The sequence below is a fragment of the Somniosus microcephalus genome, chromosome 7 (genome assembly GCF_052327205.1).
Source record: "Somniosus microcephalus isolate GS21.2 chromosome 7, FLI_Smic_1.0, whole genome shotgun sequence".
NCBI classification, from domain to species: Eukaryota; Metazoa; Chordata; class Chondrichthyes; order Squaliformes; family Somniosidae; genus Somniosus; species Somniosus microcephalus.
In genome coordinates this window covers 253069175-253096058 of record NC_140993.1, presented here as the reverse complement: position 1 = coordinate 253096058, position 26884 = coordinate 253069175, and the positions used below count along the sequence as shown (strand labels likewise).

General features: G+C 47.2%; 1 protein-coding gene across 1 annotated transcript in view; it reads left to right on the top strand.

Moving 5' to 3' along the window:
* Window positions 1-26884, top strand: part of ofcc1 (orofacial cleft 1 candidate 1) — a 398354-nt gene that overhangs the window by 93236 nt on the left and 278234 nt on the right. The window contains exons 10-11 of the mRNA XM_085993614.1: window positions 6187-6304; window positions 12136-12375. Coding sequence (XP_085849740.1) covers window positions 6187-6304; window positions 12136-12375 — 358 coding nt within the window. The remainder of the gene's footprint in view (window positions 1-6186; window positions 6305-12135; window positions 12376-26884) is intronic.

The window sequence follows — 26884 nt, the reverse complement described above, 5'->3', positions numbered from 1 at the left end:
CAAAATGACCTCCAATTCTGTGCGCTCTCACTTTTGCTAATCTCTTGTGCAGGACCTTATCAAATGCATTCTGGAAGTCTATATAGACAACATTCATAGATACTCCCCTATGCACCATGCTGGTGATCTCCTCAAAAATTTCAACTCGTTTAGTGAGACATGACCTACCTTTCATAATACTATGCTGACTCTTGATCAGCTGATACTTATCCAAGTGATCAGTCACTCTGGGCTGGATTTTATGAATGGAGACGTGTTGGAGGTGGGACTGCTGCTTGCCGGGTTTCAGTCCCACCTCCATCAGCTACTGGCCAACCAGCGGGATTTTCCCCTGATTGACCTTGTTAAGCCCGCCCGGCGGGTTCAGCAGGCCAATAAGGGGGAAGTCCGTGACGGAGCACGTTAACATGTCATCTGTCAAGAATTTTTGAAAGAAGAAATGTCATCATTTGACAGCTCTGTGAAGCTGTCAAACACTGACATTCTGTGTAGTTTGACGAGTCCTTGTGTTCAGGACTCATCAAACCTTTCTAGTTTGCAGAAATCAGCTGGCTGTTGTATCGGAGGATGCAACAGCCAGTCTGTGATCTCTACAGTGGAGATGTCAGGAACTCCGGCTCCACAGCGGCTGAAGGCTGTAGGTAGAAACAAAGGTAAGTTAACATTTTCTAACACTTTACACTCACCTCACATACTTACCACTCCACACTTGCACCCATCACTCACCTCTACATCGCACTTTCAGACCCCTCTGACCCCTGCAGACCTCCTACTCGCCTCCTATACCCCAGCGGGGTTCCCGCAGGTCGGGAAGCCCGCACTTCAGGACGAAAAATGGGGATAATTCTATTTTCTGCCTGTTAACTACCTGTTAACTTTAATTCCTTCCCGCCTCCAAGGAGACGGGACACGGGGCGGGACGGCTTCCCACCTCCTGGCAAAAGGGCACGGAGGCGAGTTAGGGGCAGGTTTGCCACCCGCTCCCCAAATTCTGCCATTTTCCCAGCAGTCCCGCCTCCATACCCACCTCCTTGGGGCTGGTAAAATCCAGCCCTCTGTCTCTGATGATAGATTCCAGTAACTTCCCAACAATTGATGTTAAGCTGACTGCTCTGTGATTATCTGGTTTCTCTGTCCTTTTCTTCTTAAATAATGGAGTGACATTCACAATTTTCCAATCCAAAGGCACAATTTTTAAATCTAGAGCTTTTTGGAAAATTATGACTAACACATCTGCAATTTCCTCACCTATTTCTTTGAGCCCACATTCCCCTTTACCACTCTCTTTTACTATATTTATAAAAAACTTTTGGTGTTAGCTTTGATATCTTTCCTATTCCCTTCTTGCACCTCTTATGACTTTCTTTGTATCCCTTCATTGCTTTTTATAGCTCTTCCAGTGTGCTAAATTTCCAGTTTTCCTCGCATTTGTGTAAGCCTTTTCCTTTAGCTTGATTCTGTCCCTTACATCATTTGTTGACCATGGTTGCTTAACGACACAAGCGGAGCCTTTGCCTTTTAGCGATATATGCTGGCTTAATATCGTACCAAATGGTTCTTTGAATACTTCCCACTGTGTGTCTGTAGGTTTACCCATTAGCAGTTCAGTACAGTTTACTGCAGTCAGTTCTTTTCTCGGTCCTTCAAAGTTTGCCTTACTTAAATTGAAAAGCTTTGAGATGTTCCGAGGTTGTGAAAGGTGCTTATATAAATGCAAGTTCTTTCTCTCCTTTCTATCATTACTGGAATCTCCTCTGGTGGCTCAATCAATTTTTGCAATGAGCTGCTGACACATACACAACTAGGAAAGTCCCAGGTTCACTGTGGGCTTGTACTGAGTTAGTTGATCTCAACTGTGGCAGTGGTAGGGATGCTACAGTTGGCCTGAATGCTCTTGGTTTAGAGAAGAGAAACGTAGCCAGGGTTCCTACTCCTGATCTCTATCCCGTCACCTTTGCTGGAAGTAGATGTTGGATGAAGACAGGCTCCGTTGCGATGCCCGTGGGATTGAATAATCTGCTGACAATCATTGCCAAAGCTTACACATGAATAATGGCCACTTGGACTGCTGCCTGTGGGAATGTACATCAGCAAGGAGTCACCACATTCAGGAAAAAGGGGAGGGGTCTGATTTGCAAGGAAGAAAAGCATTGTTTCGCTTTTCTATTTATAAAGCCCAGGATTCCATATTTTTTAACGGGTCTTCTCAACTTGTCCTGCCACCTTCAAAGATCTGTGTATGTACACCCCCAGATCTCTCTGCTCCTGCACCCCCTTTAAGATTGTACCATTCCACTGCTCTACCTCTATTGAGACCCACTCAAGTGGCTCAATGCTGCAGTGATGCCATGTCACCTCTAGCTTACCAGCATAGAAATTTCTGGTTCCATACTCAAATTCCCTTAAAAGTTAGAAATGTTAAGATAGGTTTTCCGAGTTCAAGCCCACTGGGAGGTACCTCGCCTGTTGTGAGTATTGGAAAACCGCAAGCCCGCTGATTAAGAGTTTCTATCCATTGGTTCCAATTGATGGAGCATCGTAGCCACCATGTCTGGAATGTTCCAAAACATGTTTGTAGTGAGCGAGTTACTCCGCCACAGCTTTTCTTTTTCTCTCTTCTTCTGTTCTTCATTCCTTGCTGGGATACAGTTCAATCTGTGTGTCCAGACAGACAATGTTGATTTTCCCTCCAATTTCCTTCCCATGGGCAAGGATCGAATTTACACTCAGCTCCTCAGGTGATTCAGGAGCAAAGAAAGACTTGCATTTCTATAGCACCTTTCATGACCTCAGGATGTCCCAAAGTGCTTCACAACCAATGAAGTATTTTTTGAAGTGTAGTCACTGTTGTGGGAAATGTGGCTGTCAATTTGTATCTTTAGTTTCCAGCCATATCCAGTTACTAAAATCTGTGTAAGAAAACTTTAAAAAGGATTGCCATGTTTATTTCCACTAAGTAGAAGTTAAATCCCACCCCAAACCTTCTTTACCCAGTTACAACTCTTGGCCTTTTGATCCATAAGCAGCAGCTCAGTGAATTGGATGGATGGTGACATCCGCATGCCCCTGACGTTCCTGTGATTGACAGCAGGATCTTTGTTCCCAAAACACACATGGCACAAAAATGCAACGGCAAAAATCCAAATTTGGTACACAAAGTTTGCTCGGTGCTTACTTTCAGAACGTTTGAAATGCAACGGCAGTGGTGCACACATCTGTAAGTTGGTAGATTTAGCTGAACATTGACCAGATGAAATTTGGAACCATTAAAATAAGACATAGCTATGTGTGATGCTGATGAACTGAAACTCTGTCTGCTGAATGAAACCGCCACAGTTGCTCCAGAAGTCAGAGGAGTCGACAGCTGCCTCCACCAAATTGTCTGCTACAAATTGTTCCTGATAGAAGAGAAACTTTTGACATGACTGACATGAATCTTGTCATTCATGTGGAAATGACTTATGAAATGATACTGGGCGGCCTGCTGGTGGCGCTGTCCAGGGAGAGTATAAATACTCGGGCATAGGCCCAGCTTGCTCAGGACATTCTTTTACAGGAACTAGTGAAGGACACAACTAGATCTCCATGTTGAAAAACAGTTGATTAAAGCCTTGTTTAAGTGCCTAGTAGTTTTCCTATGTCAATGACTTCACGCAGGGATCAATTCAGAGGCAGTCCACTTTAAACAGTTACTGGGTATGCTACCAGTTCTGCCAACATCGCTGCCCTATTTTGCTGGTCATGTACCTAAGAAATGCACTTTTTCTTTGTTTGGGCATGCAAGGAGCATCCAACTTATGCAGCACCCGTATGAGTGTATGCATGTATTATGCAAACAAAGTAAAAGAAAAACTCCCACAGATAGACCCCCCCCCCGAGCCACCTCATGAAATGTCTTTGTCTGTGAAGTTGACAGTGCCTGAACAACAGGAGTGTGAACCAGAGGCACCAGAGAGATGTGGAAAGATAGCTATCAAATGCCACAAGGAAGGGCAAAGAAAAGCACAAATGGTCGCAGTCACAAATGGAGAGTTTTTCAGTCGACATATAAAGAGTGATGAAGCAGGTTCCCTCTGACAACACTAGTTTCCTCCCCGGCCATGAACATCATGAATTCCTTTGTGAATAATGTCTGTGAATGCATATCGAATGACACTTCTTGACTGGCTCGTTACAACAACCATGCGAGCGTCACCTCCGGGAAATACACACTGAAGCATGTCTCCTTCTACTGGGCGAGGTGGCTGAGCTCAACAACGTCAGAAGGAACAAAGGCTGTCGCCCAGCACACCAGCTCCAAGTAAAACTCCACAAATGTACTGAAAGAAATCCTACTGAGAGCCAGCATCGCAAGCGGAACAACTCCATCAAACCTGGCTGTACAGATTCAGTGACTGAGCCCAGATTGAAGCAGGAGAAGTAAAAACAAGTCATTATATACCTATTAGATTTGGCTCCCACAGAAGACGGTAGAGATAAGCTCGAGCTGTTAAAAGATAATCGGTATAGTTCTTGGCATCCTCAGCACTCCCACACCAATTTTTTTATGCTCTGTGTAATAAGAATGGCCATGGTGTAAAATCGTTTCACTATATTGGTTATGTTAATTTTTCAGCCCAGAGTGTGTTGGAATATTACGGAGATCCATTTTCAACTTTGCCGCCTGGGCACTAACCTGGCGGAGCCATTCGCCCGCCTGAGGTAGAACCCGCCCGATCTTTGCTCCAGGACACCACCCAGGACAACTTGTCTGATAATTTCCACGTCAGCCTCGATGAACACCTTTTTCCCCCCACCCCCTGAAATAAGCTGCCTACTTGATCTGCTGTTTTGGGTAGCAGAAATGAACCATAGAACCGTACAGCACAGAAGGTGGCCATTCGGCCCATCGTGCCTGTGCCGGGTCTTTAACAGAGCTATCCAATTAGTCCCACTGCTCCTGCTCTTTACCCATAGTGTGCCATATTTTTCTTTTTAAAAATGCTGTTGCCTAGTGAAGTTTGAGTTTTTTTAAGCATCTCCAGCATAACCTCTTAAGATTTGCAGGGTCCAACTTTCTATGAGTTTTGAGCTATTCCTATTTTCTAAAATGTTTTTATTATAGTAAAATAAAGTTCTCTCATAAAATAAGTGTCAGCTTTGTCTCATCTGGCAGCACTTTCACTTTCTGAGTCAGGATGTCTTGGGTTCAATTCCCACTCAGTCCTTGAACACATTTTTAAAAATTCATTTTTATGGGATGTGGGCATCGCTGGCAAGGCCAGCATTTATTGCCCATCCCTAGTTGCCCTCGAGAAGGTGGTAGTGAGTCACCTTCTTGAACCGCTGCAGTTCGTGAGGTGAAGGTACTCCCACAGTGCTGTTAGGGAGGGAGTTTCAGGATTTTGACCGAACGACGATGAAGGATCGGCGATATATTTCCAAGTCAGGATGGTGTGTGACTTGGAGGGGAACTTGGAGGTGATGGTGTTCCCATGCGCCTGCTGCCTTTGTCCTTCTAGGTGGAAGAGGTCGTGGGTTTGGGAGGTGCTGCCGAAGAAGCCTCGGCGAATTGCTGCAGTGCATCATGTAGATGGTACACACTGCAGCCACGGTACGCCGGTGGTAACATAAACTAGGACAACACTTAGTTATTAATAATGATGAGACATTAAAACTGAGGACACGTCTCCCCCTTCTTGTAGTTCAAGTGGACGTAAAAGGACGCATGCATTATTAAAACAAAACAACAGGGAGATCTTCTGGTGTCCTGGCCATCGTTCTTCGTTCAGCCACACCACCAAAACGGATTGACCGGTGATTCATCTGACTGCTGTTTGTGGGATCTTGCATTGCGCAAAGTGGCTGCTATGTTTGTCTACACAACTGTTGTTGCATGTCAAAATTAATGGTTCTGAAATCAAGTGCCACAAATATGCACGTCTTCCCTTTTTTAATGGTTATGGATCAATATTTTTAAATCAGAAATATTATTGAGATGCATAAATGCTGCTGCAGCAATATAACTTCAAGTTTAAAAAAAAATATATCTACTTTTTATATTAAAAGATGGTAAATACAGACACTGTTTAATCCTCCCAAAGTTAGGTTACTATATATTATACATACTGCGTTTTATTACATCAAATTATTTTCTAGAAATCATGAACTCATTGTAAAATGACAACAACAAATATTGCATTGCAGTGCAGAAAAGCAGTTGCTGAAGGCACTAGAAAGCCGCAGAGGTGAAATAATGGCTATGTACGGTGACCTGACTGAAGTCAAACACCAATACAGTGGTATGCGAGGCCATCGCTGGAAGGTAAGGGCAATCAACAAGTCTCCTCCTGCAGCTTTCCGTCAACTCTTTTCCCGTACGCAGCAGCTGAGCTGGGCTGCGTGAAGTCTTTCAGCAAAGTGAGGAGCAGCTATGTCGCCATGCAAATGAGACAGGCCCGGAGATGTAATGAATCTTCTATCAACCTTTCCTACCAGGGTGACAGCTTGCTTTGAGGAAGGTTGTAAATGCAAGAGAGATTGTGGTATAATTCCTCAGACTGGCATTTCTGCCCTCCAGTCACCATTCGATTATCTTCCAAATTGCTGTGTTTCAGAGAGATAAAGATTTTTTATGGCTTGCTGACTTGAAACAACCAGTACAGCCAGAAAAGCAATGGCAATCCTGCCATGCATAGCAATTTCATTGGTGAAAGACAAGATCTTCATTTATATATTTCAAAACTTACTTAAGGCGGGGGGGTGGGGGTGGAATAATATAAAATCTCATGTTTTGGCATGCAAAATTATCCAAATATATTTCTGCACAAAATTTGTTGGGGGTGTTTAATTTAGAATGTGTTTAATATCCAAAGCCTGCCTGCACCAGTAATCCTGCCTAGAGGTTTTAAAAAGATTACCTCCATTTTTCATATAATGTTAATTTTGGGTTTCAGCAAACAAAATATAAAATTTGGATTTTTTTTATTAATTAAAATTTTGTAATTAGAATGAAAATAATTGTCATGCAGCTCAGTGTGTTAAAAATGATATTCAAAGATACAAAAGAGGCTGGATGTTGATTCCTGCAGTCTATTTCTTGCTAAAATTTACAACTTTGTCACCTTTAAATGTGCTAAGTAACGCCGCCTAAAATCCATACTATATGTTGGAAAAAAATCCCACGATTTGCCCATGAAATCCTGGAAGGGAATAATTAAATAAGGAGATATTGTTCTTCGCACAGTGTTTAAAACAGGAACACTGGCGTCGTTTTACAAGGACACTTGGCCCTGATTTTAACGCCAGGTGCATTCACCGCTCAGGCCCGAGTTAAAATTACAGTCGGGTCTCAATGATGTAATTGGGCCACAACATGCCTATGTAAAGAAGGACCCTGTAGGCTCCGGGCGGGTGTCCTTGCTGCCTGCTCAGGAGAGCAGGTTAAAATCGCAGCTGTTGCGATCGTGGCGGCTTTCGGACAGGTAAGAGCCAGGGCGATTTTAACTGCCCACCCACTGGGTTTCTGCTGAGCGAGTAGGGTAAAAATCACCCGCAATTTTTCCAAAGGAAAGTAAGTGCCTGTTACAAGTTCAGGGTCTTGCCTTAGATACACTTTTGGCTACAGTGGTGCTAGTCACTCTCATTGGCAATCTGAGCATCTTATATTGAGGCGTCTGCCCAATAACTTAACTATGTGACAGTATTACCTGGGGGAGTGTAACAGTAGTATCCCCCATGTGATCTGAACTAGATATTTGTCTGTTTTGCACACATCATTCTTCAATCTTTCAGAAGGTGTTCCAATTAAACACTTGGTGAGTCAAGGCTAGGTACGAATTTTTGAACTGTGTTATTGTGCAGCAAGTAGACATATAGAGCAACAGTTATGACCAGATTCACTTAGTTCAATCAGTACAATTGAGCTTCATAAAATACTACAAAATAATGAATATGCTATGCTTCCCACATTAGTGGGTTAACTTACTTGATGCAAACAGAATGGGGGTGAAAGTGATCTTTGCCAGTAGCACGAAACGGGCTCACAATGCATCAATAGCCCATTTCACACCGCCCCTGATCTTTTCCATTGAAGCTATGAGCCTAGCTGCTACTGCTATAGACCAGTTTCACTCTCAATAACTCCTAACTGCCCTTGTGCATCTTAGACTTTCAAAACCTCTGAGCCCGGCAAAGCTTGACCTCGCAACATTCTGTTTAAAGACCTGACTGTCTTTTCTGGTCCTGACTGTGTGCCTGTTTCTCTGTCCCTGTTTCTTTTTAATCTCCCACTATTCATGGGCACAAGGGAAGGCCTCCCTGACCATCCTTGCTGAGCACCCGGACCATTTTCCAGCACAGACTAATGAATTGCCCATTATTTACAGCCTGGGGGGGGGGGGCAACATCAAAACTTAGCTCATTAGCAGTTTAACCAACTATGATTTCAGTGTCTTGTGTGAATGCACTTACTTTTAAATGTTGGGTTTTTAAAGGAAACACTTTTTTTTTTCCAAGTTATTTTTGTGGAAGAATGGTATAAGAACAATCTTGAAGTGTGACAGTGTCCTTGTATCAGGGTTAGAACTTAAAGACAATGGCCTAGAAATTCGAGTAGGCCGGAATCCTACCGGTGCCACCGCAGGGCGAAGTTAACGGCCGCCCGCAATTATAGCGCAGGTATTTTGGTGCTGCCTGCTGATCAACATTAGCACAGCCCAAAACCTGCAGTGCAGCACTCTTTTTCCAGCGGTAGCCTTAGCAGGAAGCCCAATGTAGTGTGGCCGTAGCATCCCTGGAGCAAGGCAGCGTTCTTTTAAAGCTAGCCTGTCATTTTAGAAAGCAGGGTCGAGCCCTTAAAGGGGATCTGCCCTCTAAAATGAAAAAAATTCCAATCATTTAAAAATAGGCAGTTTTTGGCCCTTAGAGCTCAAGGGGTAACAATTGGGCTTTGGGACGCTACTAATTTTAGCGCCCGGAAAAATTTAGCACCTCTGCGGCCGATTTTCCCAGGTAGCGCCCCGAGAGGGGGGAGGGGCACTACTGGAAGCACCCCGCGTCTTTCTTGGGGCGCTGCGAGCCAATATCCCGGCGCTATGTGCCGCAGCGCCATGCGCTATGGCACGTCGCGCCACGGTACTGCAGGCCTTCCTCCCCTTATTAAAGGGGAGGGGCTTGGTGCAGCACGTCCCGGCGCCCAGGGATCGGGAGTGCCGGCAAACGAGTCCGGGCTCATGGAGAGCAGCCGGCACCCCACGGGGGGGCTTCACGGGGGCCGGGGACAGCAACGGGGGCAGGCGCTGGCAGGTGGCCAGCAACAAAAATGGCCGCCCGCCACCTCCCCTTTAACTAGCGCCACCCCGGCTGCAGGTAGGGCGCTAACGGGAGGCGCAAATCAACTGAATTTAGCCCCCCAACTGCCTTCTGAAAAAACAATTAAAAATTATTCCGAAATGGCAATCTTCAGCTCTTAAAGCTGAACTGCCTTCTGCAGGTAAAAAAATGGTGAAAGTGCTTCAGCACTAATACAAATGTCTCAGCAAGCCAGCGAAGAGGCACCCAGGTTCTCGCATGCAGCACTCCAGCTTTGTGCAGGGGGTCAACACTGCAAGAGAGGCCCTCTACCCACAGGGGCCAGCAGGCCCTCCAGAAAAAATAATGTGGGACCAGATCACTGAGCAGTTTCACCCCCACAACCTGGCTCCAGTGCCCAAAGAAGCTTCATGACCTCAGACCAGTGGTCAAGGTCAGTGGATGCATCTTCAAAAGCTGTCTCCTACCAACTGCACCACTAGCCTCACACACTGCTCATTGCACGACTCCCCCGCCCCCATCACTCACCTACCAACAGTCTGTACCAAACACGAGGCACACCTCCCATTCCTAGCTTCACCTTACCCCCTTGGAGGAGACGGTGCAGGCCATTCTTGGCAGGGGCTTGGCTGAGCCCTTGGCCAGCGATGGGGCTGAAAGGATACAAGATGTTGGTATCCTCATACGTTATCCTCCTCCTCACAACCCACTGCCCCCTCATTCCACAATATCTTCTGATTTACAAGGTTCACATGGTGTAAGCATGCAGCTCTTGTTTTCCCGCCCTCCCCTCACCACAACTCTACACTTGTGCCTTCCTCATTGCACACATCCAAGAAATCCAGCCTGTCCAGCCAGTGGTTGACAAGAAGAGGGAGAGGGGAGTGAAGCAGAAACCACACCATCACCGATTTGACACTCCCAGCCTTCAGCTCCTTGTGCTCGTCCTGCAAGGCCATTTGCAGTGTCCCCCACTGAAAGTCAGCAGCCTTCCACCAGCCATGCTGCAGCCACTGGGATAGCACTGCATGACATCAGTAGGATAGACAAAGGCACACACAAGACAGTCACTAGGGAATGCATAAGGGTGATGAGTTGATTTATTGATGTCATTTGATGGATAGATATATAAAGTTGGATTGAAAAGTTTGCTTTGTGGTGGCTTTTATTTCAGCTTTGTGTGCAAGAGGATGCTGTGATGGTCAGTAACAGAGGGAAGGTAAGGTGTGGGACTAATGTTGAAAGGGGAGTTGGGGTTGTGGTCACCGGTACCACAGGCAGATGAATCCATCCCGGATATCCCGACCAGAAAGAAGCTGTCTGGGTTGTATTCTTCCTTCCGCTTCCTCCTCTTCTGCTTCTTCCTCTTCTACGTCTTCCTCTTCTGTGTCTTCATCACCCCTGTGAGCGGATGTTGTAAAACTAAAATAAAGGCAGAAAATGTTGGAAGTACTCAGCAGGTCAGGCAGCATCTCGATCTGAGACGTGAACTCTGTTTCTCTCTCCACGGATGCTGCCAGACCTGCTGAGTATATCCAGCATGTTCTCTCTTCTCAGAGGCCTTCCTTTACCATCCGAAGCTTTGCAAGACTCCCCAAAGCCTTTCCACCATCTACAAGGCACAAGTCAGGAGTGTGATGGAATACTCTCCACTTGCCTGGATGAGTGCAGCTCCAACAACACTCAAGAAGCTCGACACCATTCAGGATAAAGCAGCCCGCTTGATTGGCATTCCATCCACCACCTTCAACATTCACTCCCTCCACCACCGACGCACTGTGGCTGCAATGTGTACCATCTACAAGATGCACTGCAGCAACTCGCCAAAGCTCCTTCAGCAGCACCTTCCAAACCTGCGACCTCTACCACTTAGAAGGACAAGGGCAGCAGACGCATGGGAACATCACCACCTACAAGTTCCCCTCCAAGCCACACACCATCCTGACTTGGACCTGTATCGCCGTTCCTTCACTGTCGCTGGGCCAAAATCCTGGAACTCCCTTCCTAACAGCATTGTGGGTGTACCTACACTACACGGACTGCAGCGGTTCAAGAAGACGGCTCACCACCATCTTCTCAAGGGCAATTAGGGATGGGCACTAAATGCAGGCCTAGCCAGCGACGCCCACATCCCATCAATGAATTAAAAAAAAAGTGTCCAGCTGCACACCCTGCACACTTTAAAAACTTTTAACATCTATTGCACCAAGCCACTACTTCAACAAAATATATAAAAAAGTGCAAAAGCTGAAATCCAAACTTACCTGAAAGATGTCTGTGTCCCTTTAAGAAGGGCTGATGCGTCTCTGCAGAGCTGCTTCACGCACGCTTTTCTGAGCGTGCTTAGGACCCATTGTTAAACAGAGCGAGAATGTCCAAGTTTGCAGACGTGCCGTGAAGTCAGCTGTTGCACGCCGTTTGACGTCACGATCTGCTTGTTTACATTGCAGGGGCTAGCGCAGTTAACGGCAGCACTATGGCTCATACCAAAATGGCGGCTGCCGTGTCCCGAGCCAGAGGCGGTCGGAAGCGAGGCAGCCGCCATTTTTTTCCAGCAAACCAGCGTTAGCGGCTGGCGCTCATGGCCTATGGCTTTGAAATATGGATATGAACACTTAATGCATTCATCTGCAATTTCTATCTCACCTAAGTATAACGCCTCTGCTAAAATGATAGAGAGGGGAATTTTAGATGAATATGTTTAGGATTTCTGCCTGTTGTGCCACCGTGTATACTCTTCTGTGAAAGGCGTTTTTATAAGTGAGTTTTACTGTACCTCCTAATGCAAGCAGTGTTTTGTTCATTGCACTATAATCGTGTACTTACACAAAATGTTCCACTTAGGTTGAATGGTCTGGCACACCTCAGCCTGTCCAAATCCAACTGAAGTGTCTACGGGGTGTGAAGGACAAATTGCCCAAAGGACAGTTCATCCTTAGGATTTCCTTGTACAGCTGGCTTGGGGGCCATTCTCTCCAGTGGTCTAATTCGAAAGATCAGGACTGGGCAGGGACAACTCGACCAGTCTACCATGATGGGAACTTTTACAACATCGAACTAAGTTTCAACCACAGCATTGCTGCGGTAAGCAATATTATCATTTTTAAAATGCTTACTTTATGGAAGAAGTGGAAACAATTATTTCAGCAACTATTTTATTTTCTGGTTTGCTGCACTACAGACTGGGAGACATGTGTTTTGGAAGATTCACGCTCAGATGTGTCTCAAACAATGAGTTGTTGATCTTGGTTGGGTGATCAGAGAAATCATCACGTTCAGGCACTGTGCTTTAACTAAGGAAAAGAGTGTGGCCCGTATTTTGCGACCCCCACGGGTGCGTACGAGGTGCGCTCGCGCCCGCACAACTGCCGGGTTTAGGCATGCGAAGAGCATGTGCGAAAACCCGGAACTTGCGAGGTGACAGATCCTCCGCATCCTCGGGAGAAGGGCCTCTGCGGGTGGAGAGTTGCACTATTTGCCGAACTTCTGCCCGCAGAATGCCTGTGAAATTCTTACGCCTGGTAAAAAGCAGGGGTAAGGCCTGCTGTTACCAGCATAAGAGTTTTAAAAAATAGAAAAATAAAATTTTATCACTCATTTATACATTAAAAACCCTGTCCAATAAGGTAAGTTTATTTTTAGCCCCGTTAAAACATATACAAAAAATTAAAAAAAAAAAAATTTTCATTTCAAATATTTAATTTAATGGCATTTTAATTAATTTTAAATATGTAATTAAAAAATGTTTATTTCATGTGTTTGTGTACTTTTAAGTGATCCCCATTCATAGCTATGGGAGTTCCGTACGTACACAACTCCCATAAGTATGAATGGGGATTCGCTTCTGTGGTGTATGTAACCTGTTCCACCTTAAGAGAACTTAAGCCTGGTCCACCTTAAGAAAGGTACTACTTTCTTTGGCTGCTGTATACGTAATACCGGTGGTGACCACACCGGTATATAAGCACAGTGTAATAATATTGTATTCAGTATAGTCCGACCTCCAACCAGTAAAGACCTGTTGAATTTACTCTTGTGGTCTGTGTAGTAATTCTCACTATAACACACAGACTTAACAGTGGCGACGAGTCCGATTCTTACCCTGCTGCAGTAATTTCCACGGCGACTTCGTCCACAGACAGGACGTCGAAGAGAGGTTTCCACCCTCATCACCTACGGGAAGACACGTCGAGCGGCAGGCATCGAGCAACCGGAGTGCAGAAGACATCCTGACCTCGAAGCCTCCATCAGCGACTGTCAGCTTCTTCTACTACCTCGTGGTGGGTAAGCCGGGCAGCGACGCGACAGAAAGTCAACCGCGTTGGCTGTACAGACGGGGCTGGGAAGACGGAGGAATAAGGGCGGTGAGGTCGATCGCGACCAGAGATAAGGGCCGGGCCGCTTTCGAGCGAGAGGCGCAGCGCGGGACATCGATCGCGACCGGAGATAAGGGCCGCATTCGGGCTAAAGGCGCAGCGTCTGGGGAAACTGAAGGCGCGAGAGCCGCGGTGAAGCGGAGACAGCGTCGGGGGACGGGTGAAGACCGCCAAGCGCGGGAAAACCGCCATTTTGTGGGCGGAGGACGACGGCAAGAGCGGGAAGCCGCCATCTTAGATAACATTAAAAATACGATAAATTGCTACGATGCCTAAACATGGGAACATTAATGCCTTCGACAGTGATATAGAAGACTGGGCTATGTATGTAGAACGCATACAAAACTATTGTAAGGCAAATAAAATTCCTGAGACAGATAAAGCACTAACATTACTAAACTTAATGGGTGCGAAGACATACGGGCAATTGAAACACCTGTTATCACCAGATGAACTGGCGGATAAGACGTTCGAACAGATTGTTACTGTCCTAAAAAATCATCTTAGCCCCACGCCGCTGATGCTAGCGGAACGATTTAAATTTTACGATAGAAGACAGCGGCAAAATGAAAGCAATGCTGAATATTTGATGGAATTACGTAAGCTAGCAAAATATTGTCAGTTTGGAACGGGACTGACAGAGGCACTTCGAGATAGATTTGTGTGTGGTTTATTTAAACAGGATACACAAAGGCGACTGCTCGAGGAGAATGAGCTGTCTCTCGAGAAGGCGGTCACTATGGCAGCAGCACACGAGGCCGCAGCGAGAGGCACGGCAGTAATGCAGCTACGGCCACCGGAACTCGGTACAAACAAATTGGGTTTGAGTTCTGTCAAATGTTATCGTTGTGGAAAGACAACGCACGATCAGAACCAGTGTTGGTTTAAAAACCAAGAATGCAGAACGTGTGGCAGGTTTGGCCACATAGCTAAAGTATGCCGGTCAGGAAAGAAGACCAGCAATAAAAAGTCACCGCAAGGAAAATATGCAAAGGTACACAAGGTGACAAAGAACAGTTTGACTGAACAGAAGTCAGATTCAGACGCTAGCAGTAATGAACTGGATAGCTTAAGAATACACAACGTTGGTAAGGATACAGACCTCCAGACAATTTGGGTCACTCTTAAGATAGCAGGAGTCCAAGTAAAAATGGAATTGGACACTGGATCGGCATTGACGGTCATGAATAAGAAAGATTACAGAAGGTTATTCCAACATATTCCCTTACAGGATACGGAGATTATATTGAAAACGTACACGGGGCAAAGAGTGTACCCCATCGGAAAAATAGAGGTAGAAGTGGTCCACAAGGGCGAAGAAAGCCAAGTAATGGACTTATATGTGCTACCTGAAGGAGGTCCACCACTACTAGGACGGGAGTGGATTAGGAAAATGAATATGGACTGGCACTCCTTGAAAGCACTAACGGTAGATTCCGGGGAAACAGCTGTCAAACCTAAACGATTGTCCAGAATATTGGATGAGGCTAAAGAGGTGTTCCAGCCGGGACTGGGAACACTGAGAGGAATTACGGCAAACATCAAGATTGATGAACAGGCACAACCAAAATTTTTTAAAGCCAGACCGGTACCCTATGCAATACGACCTGCGGTTGAAGCGGAGTTGGAAGCACTAGAACGTTCAGGGGTACTGTCTAAAGTAGATTGGAGTGAGTGGACTACGCCCATTGTTCCCGTTATGAAACGTCCTGCGAACAATAAGCCAGGAGATCCAGGGAAGGTTCGCATTTGTGGAGATTTCAAGATCACCGTTAATCCGGTGCTTCACACGGTGCAGTATCCGCTTCCACGGATTGAGGATATTTTCGCTTCACTGTCTGGCGGGAAACACTTCACCAAGATAGACCTGGCGCAGGCGTACTTGCAGATGGAGGTTGAAGAAGAGTCACGCCAATACCTCACGATCAACACGCATCGAGGGTTGTACCGGTACAATAGGCTGGTTTTTGGTGTGGCATCGGCTCCAGCAATTTGGCAGAGGGCCATGGAGCAGGTACTACAGGGAATTCCAGGCACACAATGTTACCTGGACGACATTCTGATCACAGGTAATGGTGATGAACAGCATCTCGCTAACTTGGAACTGGTGCTCAACAGACTGAAAGAGTATGGACTTAGAGTAAATCGGCAGAAATGTGAGTTCTTCCAGAAGCGGATCTCGTACTGTGGTCATGTCATTGACCGGGAGGGGCTTCATAAGTCTCCTGACAAGATAGCGGCAGTTGTAAAGGCTCCCGCTCCGGAGAATGTCTCTCAGTTGAGGTCGTTTCTAGGATTAATTAACTACTACCATAAATTTCTGCCAAATCTATCCACGGTGCTGCAGCCGTTGAACGCTCTTTTACAGAAAGGGGTACCATGGGACTGGGGCGAAAACTGTAAGAAGGCATTTCGCAAAAGCAAAGAATTGATCACCTCAGAGGAAGTGTTGGCTCACTTCAACCCGACACTGCCTATTCAGTTGGCTTGTGATGCTTCTCCATATGGTATTGGGGCAGTACTCTCACATAAATTGCCAAATGGCACGGAAAGGCCAGTCGCGTTTGCATCCAGATCATTGACCTCCGCTGAGCGCAACTATGCGCAGATCGATAGGGAGGCCCTTAGCCTTGTATGGGGAGTGAAGAAGTTTAATCATTACCTACAGGGCCAAAAATTCACACTTCTGACGGACCATCAACCGTTGGTGTCCATTTTTAACCCTAAGAAGGGTGTTTCGGTGATGACAGCACAGCGTCTCCAGAGATGGTCTCTTTTCTTAGGGGCACATCAATATCAGATAGAATTCAAAGGTACGAAACAGCATGGCAATGCTGATGGCCTGTCGCGCCTGCCACTACCTGAAGATGAAGACACGACGGAAGTTGACCCTGTTGAGTTATTTCATTCGACCATTATCGAGTGTTTACCTGTCACCAACGCAAGTATTGAAAGAGAAACCAGGAACGACCCGACACTGTCCAGAGTCTACGAGGTGACAGTGAAAGGATGGCCAACACGGGGTGATCCTCTGTTACCGGCATTCTCGGCAAGGCGAGACCAGCTGTCCGTCTGCCATGGTACTTTGATGTACAGGACAAGAGTGATTATTCCTCCCAAGTTAAGGGAAAGAGTTTTAAAAGAACTACATGAAGGTCATCTGGGGGGAGTTAAAATGAAAAGTCTTGCTAGGGCTTACGTATGGTGGCTGGGTATTGACCAACAGATTGAGGAGTTAACGAAAAGCTGCACTGGGTGTCAAAAAGTGCAAAATGCACCTCCGATAGCACCGCTACACCCATGGGAATGGCCTTCAGCCCCATGGCAACGCGTACACATTGACTTTGCTGGTCCATTCATGGACTCCATGTTCCTAATCGCGGTGGACGCACATTCCAAATGGCCAGAAGTCATCAAGATGAATACCACTACTTCAGAAAAGACAATTGCGGTGTTAAGAACAATATTCGCAAGGAACGGATTGCTAGAACAGATCTGTTCGGACAACGGACCACAGTTTGTATCGGAAGAATTCCAACAATTCTTAAAGAAGAATGGAGTTAAACATTATGGCCTAGAAATTGAGTGCCCTTAGCGCCGATTTTGCGGCGCTAGAGGGCCTAGCGCTGCATTTGGCGCCGGCGCCGAAATTGCCTGGGGCCCTTACGCCGCGGTAGACCGGTAGCGCTGCGCCGGCACCGATGACGTCATCGGTGTGCGCAGCGTCCCGGTTGCCATGCCGACGGGCCCCAGCGCCGAAATTCAGTTGCGGCCGCCTCGCCCGTGGCAGCCGCAACTAAGACTCTGGCAACCGAGTCTTCCCCGAGTTAGCGCCGGCGCATTAAGGTCGCGCGGCGGCCGGCCGCTTTCCCGTCGGCTGCCTGCCCGCACCTCCCTCCCCGGACTCCTCCACCCCCCCCCCCGCGGAACAGATGCGTCTGGCCTGCAAGCCCGGCACTTGTCCGAGGTGCCGGGCTAATTTTTTCAATATTTGAACGGACAGCGGGCGGGTGCAGGCAGCTCCTCCTTAACTGAAGGAGGAGGCCTGCACTTCCCCAGCCTGCCGCACCGCATCGGGTGCCGCAGCGCCGGATTAGCGCCGCAATTCGGCACTCAGCGCCCATTGGGAGGCGCTCACGCCCGCCAGTAGCGCCGGCAGCCGTCTGGGCGCGGCGCTACTGAATTTTTGGCGCGCGCAAGGGAATTAGCGCCGGCGCTAAATTTCCGGCGCTAAAGCCCTGGCGCGGCGTCAACTCAATTTCTAGGCCTATACCTCTGCCCCATATCATCCGGCGACAAAGGGGTTGGCTGAAAGATTTGTCCAGACATTCAAAAAGGCTATTAAGGCCATGAATGATGATCAGATTCCCCTGCAACACAAGGTCGATAAGTTCCTGATGTCATATAGAAACGCCAATCATGCCGTGACTAACCAAAGTCCTGCTATGATGTTTTATAACAGGAGGTTGCGGTCCAAGTTGGACTTGTTAAAACCAAATGTGCGGAGGGAAGTGGAAAACAAACAGTTTCGGCATATTAACAGCAAGACCACTCGAACTTTCGACGTAGGACAACCAGTGATGGCACGGGGCTATGGAAACGACAAATGGCAGTCCGGAACAATCCGGGCCAGACAAGGACCTCTGATGTACACCGTAGATATTGGTCATAATGTGATAAGGCGTCATGCGGATCAACTGGTAGAGTCGAGAGCAAGGGTCGAACCCATGGTTGTGACAGAGACAGCTGTGGAAGACGTTCATGAACCTGAAGCATCTACCTCGGCCGAGAATGTATTTGATGATGATGACACCCAATACATCGGCAACCAACTAGAGGAGGCACCGCAACAACAAGAATCAGAGACCACTGAAAGGCGTTATCCAAGCTGAATCAGAAAGCCTCCTGAGAGACTGAACCTTTGAACTGTTATACCTGAAGTTATATATGTATATATGTTATGTTTATTTGGGAATATGACTGTTAAGCTAAAAAGGGAGGATTGTGGTGTATGTAACCTGTTCCACCTTAAGAGATGTACTACTTTCTCTGGCTGCTGTATACGTAATACCGGTGGTGACCACACCGGTATATAAGCACAGTGTAATAATATTGTATTCAGTATAGTCCGGCCTCCAACCAGTAAAGACCTGTTGAATTTACTCTTGTGGTCTGTGTAGTAATTCTCACTATAACACACAGACTTAACAGCTTCTTTTATTGGTTGGGCTGACCCACATGATCTCTGGGGTGCTTGCGAACTGCCTGCATCCCTGGGATACGTGGGGCTCTGCCCGCTCGGACCCGGAGAGGCCCAGGATCGCAAGCCTCCGTATCTCCCGGACCACCAGGTAAATGTGTAGAATTTTTACAGGTCGGAGGCATCCGGTCGCAATTTCAGGCCCAGTGTATTTTGAGGGGTTCTGTCCTGGGTTGTACTTTAAGTGCTCTTCTACCATGTTAAAGGCAGAGACTGTAGACATGTTTGCAGGTGCCTCTCCCTCTTAGTCTTCTCAGCTGGACTTCCCAGTGAGTAGCTCATGAGAATACAAAGTGGAGAAAATAGAGATAATGATACCCATAGAAGCTAAGTGAATTCTATTGCCTCAAAGCAGGCAGCCTTACAGAACGCCCATTAGAGCATTCAAGCCTTGAAAAATGTTCTCATATCTGGGGTGGGTCATCTTGCACCTCTTTCATATTCCTGCCAGGACACAAGACAAAGCTTGCTATTTGAAAGACAACACCTTTCTAATCATTAGCCTGCAATCGGTTTGCATTGCAGCCTTTCTTGGATTTTATCAAAAACACTATTGATTCTCTGAATGTTCCTCTGTGGTTCTTTCTAAGCTCTAAATCTGCTATTCCAATTCACTGTTCTTCCTCCCTATACCCCAGTATGTTGAAATCAAGACTGATTGCCCAGTCTCCTATTCAAACTCATTTTTTAAGACTGTTTGTAATTTCTCTCAATCTTTCCTTCCTCCTACAGACTCCAAGGGCTTGAAACCCAAGCTTGGTGCCACCCAATTTATCTTGAATTTCTCTTTTACTCTTCCTCCATGTTAGCGGGGTCCTGCTAAATAGAACGAGTTGCTCGCTTGGAGGGTAAAGACTGACACAGACTGGTTGGGCTGAATGGCCTGTCTCTGTGATGTAACTTCTATGTATGTCTATGGTGGACCTTGACACTTCACTTGGATTGTTCTTTGTTAATTAAGTAGTTGGAATTGCAGCCATTGTAGGTGACATATGTATGCGCCCTATCCTCATTGTACAATGTATGAGTTTGGCTAATGCTTGGGCCAGATTGATGGATTGAGCAGTAGGGTGAACACTGGCGAGGAAGAGTTGAGTAGACCACACCTGCCCTGCAGAAGCACATCTGTTTTTACATAATTACAGGGCAAGATTGACAATGGCTGCGCAGAAGATCATGTCCTGATCTTTCTCTCTCAATGGCTAAGTGTTGATGGTAGAAGGAAGCGGCGAGGGATAGCAAAGTGATCGAATGGAAACAATCCACAAATTGGCGAGAACTGATCAGATGCTTAAAAGTATATTTTGCATTTTCTGGATAAAACAGAGAATCATATAGAATGGTTACAGCACAGAAGGAGGCCATTCGGCCCGTCGAGCCTGTGTCAGCTTTCTGCAAGAGCACTTCAGCTAGTCCCACTCCCCCGCCCTTTCCCCTTAGCCTTGCAAATTTTTTTCAGTTGTGAATCAGTTGGAAATGGCAGCAGTCAACAGCATTAATAAGCATTGCTTTTCATGGACCTGTGAACGTCAGATTAAGTGAAGCAGCCTACCCACTGGATAGATAAACTTTACAATCTGGTCTGCTTGGCATCTTGCTTTAAGTAATGTCCATTGTTGAAAAGGCTAAAAAATTTTTACAGACTTCTTTCAGTCTGTGGTTAAGAAATACAAATTGCTTCACTTTTCCATCCTGTCAGCTATTATAAGTAGGATTGTGATACTTGGAACAACCTAAATTAGACTAGTTTCTAATCAGCAGTGACAGTATCTAGGTAATCTTGCTGGAGCCATAATGTAAGGATGTTCTCATGCTTTCTTAGTAAATGACATCCATCTCCTTCCGTGTACGGCAACGATACGTTAAAGCAGCTGTACTAAAGACAGAAGCCCCAGGACTCTGCGGGGAAGCACATCTTGACGCAAGTGCCGCGATGTGCCCATCCTCACCCTCCACCATTAGGCCCCATCAAAGTTCATGAGCTAAGAGGCAGGTCCTCCGATTTTCACGGCCATGGTGAGCTGGGGCTGCCATCTGGGATGTTTCCTCTCCCCCACAAAAGAGGCAGGAAAGACCAGCGTAAGTGCCTGTGGGGAATTGTTAGGTGGCCCCAGAAGTTTCTTTAAAATATGTCCCTGCAGCCTCCTTACAAAGGGGGCTGCTTCAAGACTTTAAATAAAAGTTGCAGGGCAGATCATTGGCAGTCCGAGCCACAATTCTGGACCGGACCCCAGGTGGGCCTCACAGCTACCAAGGTGGTGGCCCAGTATACTCGCTTTCACCAGGCGTACCGCATACAAGGCCTTTGAAGGCCTTGATTGTGGCCCTTCCGCTAGCTCCCGCCAGAGATGCAGCGGGAGTGCGCTGGAAGAGTGGATGGTTTTTGGGCCCTGAATTTTTAGTTACTTATGTCCAGATCTTGCTTGAAAAATCTGTGTTTAAAAATGTCTTTTTAGTTACAGCAGATTTTCTTCTCAAAATGTATATTCTTCTTCTTAGGCAGTCCCTCGGAACCGAGGATGACTTGCTTCCACACTAAAAATGAGTTCTCAGGTGACTGATGAGTCCAATGCGGGACCTACAGTCTCTGTCACAAGTGGGGCAGACGGTGGTTGAAGGGGTGGGTGGGTGGGGTGCTTGGGTTGACGTGCGCTCCTTCCGCTGTTTGCGCTTGGCTTCCGCTTGCTCCCGGCGAAGAGATTCGAGGTGTTCGACGCCTTCCCGGATGCTTCTCCTCCACTTTGTGTGGTCTTGGGCCAGGGATTCCCAGGTGTCGGTGGGGATGTTACACTTTTTCAAGGCGGCTTTGAGGGTGTTGTTGAAGCATTTCCTCTACCCACCTGGGGCTCTCTTGCCGTGTCGGAGCTCCGAGTAGAGCGCTTGTTTTGGGAGTCTCGTATCAGGCGGACGATGTGGCCCGTCCATCAGAGCTGATCGAGCGTGGTCAAAGCTTTGATGCTAGGGATGTTGACCTGACCGAGAACACTGCCATTGGTGCGCCTATCCTGCCAATGGATTTGCAGGATCTTGCAGAGGCAGCGTTGGTGGTACCTCTCCAGTGCTTTGAGGTGCCTGCTGTACGTGGTCCATGTCTCTGAAGCATACAGGAAGGCGGGTATCACTACTGCTCTGTAGAGCATGAGCTTGGTCCTGGTTTTGAGGTCCTGGTCTTCAAACACTCTCTTCCTCAGGCGACCGAAGGCTGCACTGGCAAACTGAAGGCGGTGTTGGACATTGTAATCGATATCTGCCCTTGTTGACAGTAGGCTCCTGAGGTATGGAAAGTGGTCCATGTTGTCTAAGGCCGCGTCATGGATTTTGATAATCGGGGAGCAGTACTGTGTGGCGGAGGCAGGTTGGTAGAGGACCTTTGTCTTACGGATGTTTAGTGTAAGGCCCATGCTCTCGTACACTTCGGCGAAGGTGTTGACGATGGTTTGGAGTTCGGCCTCAGAGTGTGCGCAGACGCATGCATCGTCTGCATACTGTAATTCGATGACAGAGGACAATCTTGGATCTGGACTGGAGCCGACGGAGGTTGAACAGTTTCCCATTTGTTCTGTAGATTAGCTCCACTTCAGCGGGGAGCTTACTGAGGGTGAGATGGAACATTGCAGCCAGGAAGATTGAGAAGAGCGTTGGTGCGATGACACAGCCTTGCTTGACCCTGGTCCGTACGTGAATTGGGTCTGTGGTGGATCTGTTGGTCAGGATCACGGCTTGCATGTCGTCGGAAAGCAGGCGGAGGATGGTGACAAACTTTTGAGGGCAGGCCGAATTTGAGGAGGATACTCCATAATCCCTCACAGTTAACAGTGTCGAAGGCCTTTGTGACATCAAAGAAGGCCATGTACAGTAGTTGGTGCTGTTCCCTGCATTTCTCTTGTAGTTGACGCGCAGTGAAGATCATGTCAATTGTGCCCCTTAGTGGGCGGAATCCGCATTGCGACTCTGGGAGGAGCTCTTCAGCCACTGGGAGATGGCGATTGAGGAGGATTCTTGCGATGACTTTCCCTGTGGCAGACAGCAGGAAAACTCCTCTGTAATTACCGCAATCGGACTTGTCACCTTTCTTGAAGATGGTCACGATTACTGCGTCTATGAGATCGCCTGGCATGTTTTCCTCCTTCCAAATAAGAGAAATTAGTTCATGTATTTGCGCCAATAGAGCTTCTCTGCCATGTTTTAGTGCCTCGGTGCTAAATTACAGCACTGATTGCCAGCACCACTATTTTGGAATAAAGACTCCAAACAGCTGGACTATTCATCATGTGCTTCACTGTAGTTCTAGTGTAGCTTATACTAACAATTAATTGTATTAAGAAACCATGGTTTATAGAGTTGCTATGAAAATGGATCCTGATACTGATAAATACTCAAGAGTACGTATTTGTGAAATATCTTTAGTTTAAAAACATTAGTTAGTCAAATAAGTATAGAACTCCTTTAAAACAAATTTGTTGCAATAATAATTCTGTGACCAGCAGGTGCAAAAAAAAATCCTTATTGAAAGTAGTTTTAATTAAAAAAGAAATAACAGCAATTGAGAGTAGTTTTAAATAAGGTGCTCTTTTTTTTTCATTTCGCATTTCTGTCACTTTTGTACTTCAAATTCACCCCGAGGTCATACAAAGTGGCAGATGTAAAACCATGTTACATTTGTAGCTGTACCACTTTACGATCAGGGAAAACCTGGTCATGCTTTAGATGGAGTGCATGGCCATCGAATCTCCAAGATAGCGCAGCGCTGAGAATGTGATCGGATAGCTAGGCAGTAAAACACACTGGCCCTGAATTTCCGATTGGAGGCTTCCTGCGTGCAGATGCCTCCGATCGGGGAAAAAACTACGCACTTACCTGCTGGCTCCGTAGGTCCCGAGACTTCTTACCCTGGGCCTCTGCTCTACGAAATGCGCAGAGGCCCAGGTATCCCAAGGGCGCATGTGGTTCGCAAGCGTCCCTGGGATCACGTGAGCCATGGGGAACCAATCAAAGAAGGGAATCCCGCTTCAGACTTTTGACGGGTCTCTACGCACCAATCTGTCAAACGTATGAATGGGGCTCACTTAAAAACACAGTTAAACATTAAATACATTTATTTAAAAAATCACCAATATAAAATTAGTTCAAATTACATTAAATTAAATATTTTAAACAAAAATTTAATTTTTTGAAAAAAATTAAAGTCTATTACGGGGTTAAAAATATACTTACCCTTTTTAAATGTATTTTTAAATTATAAATGAGTGGAAAAAAATTAGATTTTTTAATTTTTTAAAACTCTTATGCAGGTAAAAGCAGGCCTCACACTTTTACTAGGCGTAAGATTTTTAAAGGTTTTCAGCGGGCAGAGGTTGTGCAGAAAGCGGAACTCTCTGCCCGCGGAGGCCATTCTCCCAGGCAGGCGGATGATCTGTCAAGAGGATTCTTGACAGGTCGCAAGTGCCGGTTTTCAGCGCGTGTGGTTCTCGAAGCCTGAAACCGGCACTTGCGAGGCACCTACGGGCGAGTACATACCTCGTATGTACCCGTGGGCATCGGAATATCTGGCCCACTTTATTACCCCATTGTTTCCCGCCCCTAGATACTCAGTCCTGTCACCTTTGAACCAAGGAGCTGAGATAGGGCTGCTAACTCTGGTTGGACATCTTCCTTGAGGTGTTATCACATGACCTGCCTCTGACCGCCCCGCCCCCACACTCCCACCAATGGTCGCCCAACATGTCCATACTCGCGGCACCCGGCTAATTGAAAAGTGAATAGACTCTTCAGCCACAGTTTTCTGCTTAAAAAAAAAACAGCTGAGTTTGGAGCGTGCAGGCAGTTAAATTGTTAAAAATGTGAATCCTGACCTGATCCCGCCTCCAACCCGCCCACTTCCGGTTTTAACGGGGGCGGGCAACCAACCAGCTCCCAGGAGGTGGAATGTAAATTTAAATATTATAATCAGGCTGGAAGTCTCTTTTAAAACTTCATTTTGAATTTTACTGCATGTGGATGGATTTTGCACAATTTGTGAAACCCGGCACCGCCCGCGATCGAAGACCCCACCACGAGGAATCTGATCCCCACCATGAGGCCTCCCCTCCCCAACCCCACCAATGATGATGAGGCCGGCCACAATCCTCTCTGATCCCCGGCCAACCCCCCCCCACCTCCGATCCCTGATCCCTGGCCCACCCTCCCGATCCCCGATCACTGGCTGCACCCCCACCGATCCCTGCCCGACCCTCCGATCCTTGGCCGACACAGCTCCCCGACCGCCCACCCCCACGATCCCCTGACCGACCCCTCCCACCTCCCGCCATCCTTCCCCTTGACCGAATCCTCCTTCCCTCTCTGCAGCTGCAGGCCTACCCACCTGCAGCCAGCCAGCCTCTCACTCTGATTGGCAGCGGGCAGGAGGCCGAGGCCTCGCATGCAAATCAGGCCCGGCCATAAAAGTTTCCCGTCCGCCTCGGAGGCCGCCCCCACCCCCAACCCACCTACCTCCAGAAAATTCCGGTCTTCAATACCCGATTGGGTGATTCTGGACTGTAAGTCAAACTTCCTTATTTCCCATCTCCGATATTTGTAGAACTAATAAGCAAAAGTATTCAAAGAAAAGCACCACTTTTTAAGGCCCCTGTGATTTTTCTCCCGGATTGCTCGCAGCAGCGTCCCCGAGATTAATCTTTAATTCCTGGAGACTCCAGGGCGATCGCTCCAGGAGTTACTCAGGGCAGTGTCCTAGGCCCAACCATCTTCAGCTGCTTCATCAATGACCTTCCCTCCATCATAAGGTCAGAAATGGGGGTGTTCGCTGATGATTTCACAGTGTTCAGCAGCATTCACAACTCCTCAGATAATGAAGCAGTCCAATCCGCATGCAACAAGACCTGGACGATGTTCAGGCTTGGGTTGATGTGTGGCGCGAATGTTAACTGCCACATAAGTGCCAGGCAATGACTATCTCCAACAAGCGAGAGTCTAACCACCTCCCCTTGACATTCAACGGCATTACCATCGCCGAATCCCCCACCATCAACATCCTGGGGGGTCACCATTGACCAGAAACTTAACTGGATCAGCCACATAAATGCTGTGGCAACAAGAACAGATCAGAGGCTGGGTATTCTGTGGCGAGTGTCTCACCTCCTGACTCCCCAAAGCCTTTCTACCATCTACAAGGCACAAGTAAGGAGTGTGATGGAATACTCTCCACTTGCCTGGATGAGTGCAGCTCCAACAACACTCAAGAAGCTCAACACCATCCAGGACAAAGCATCCCGTTTGATTGGCACCCCCTCCACCACCTTAAACATTCACTCCCTCCACCACCGGCGTACCGTGTCTACAGTGTGTACCATCTACAAGATGCACTGCAGCAACTCACCAAGGCTTCTTCGGCAGCACTTTCCAAACCCGCGACCTCTTCCACCTAGAAGGACAAGGGCAGCAGGCGCATGGGAGCACCACCACCTCCAAATTCCCCTCCAAGTCACACACCATCCTGACTTAGAAGTATATTGCCGATCCTTCATTGTCGCTGGGTCAAAATCCTGGAACTCCCTCCCTAATAGCACTGTGGGAGTACCATCACCACATGGACTGCAGCGGTTCAAGGCGGCTCACCATCACCTTCTCGAGGGCAACTAGGGATGGGCAATAAATGCTGGCATTGCCAGCAACGCCCAGATCCCATAAGCGAATAAAAAAATAAATCCTGGAGGGTTGGGAATCCTCAGCTGTGGGGAGGCAAGATTTGGGCAGTCAAGGCCCTCATTGTTTGCTGGCACTGGTACTCGGTGAGTGGCTGACAGTAGGTTCTTTTCTGGGGGTTGGGTGGGTAGGCTGGCAGACAGGCAGGCCTAACATTATTAGCTGTTTCTTTCTTTCTTGTGATGGAGTGCTCTACAACCAGACAATACTCCACCTAATTGCCCATCCAAGTGCTGGTTAAAATCATCCATTGAAG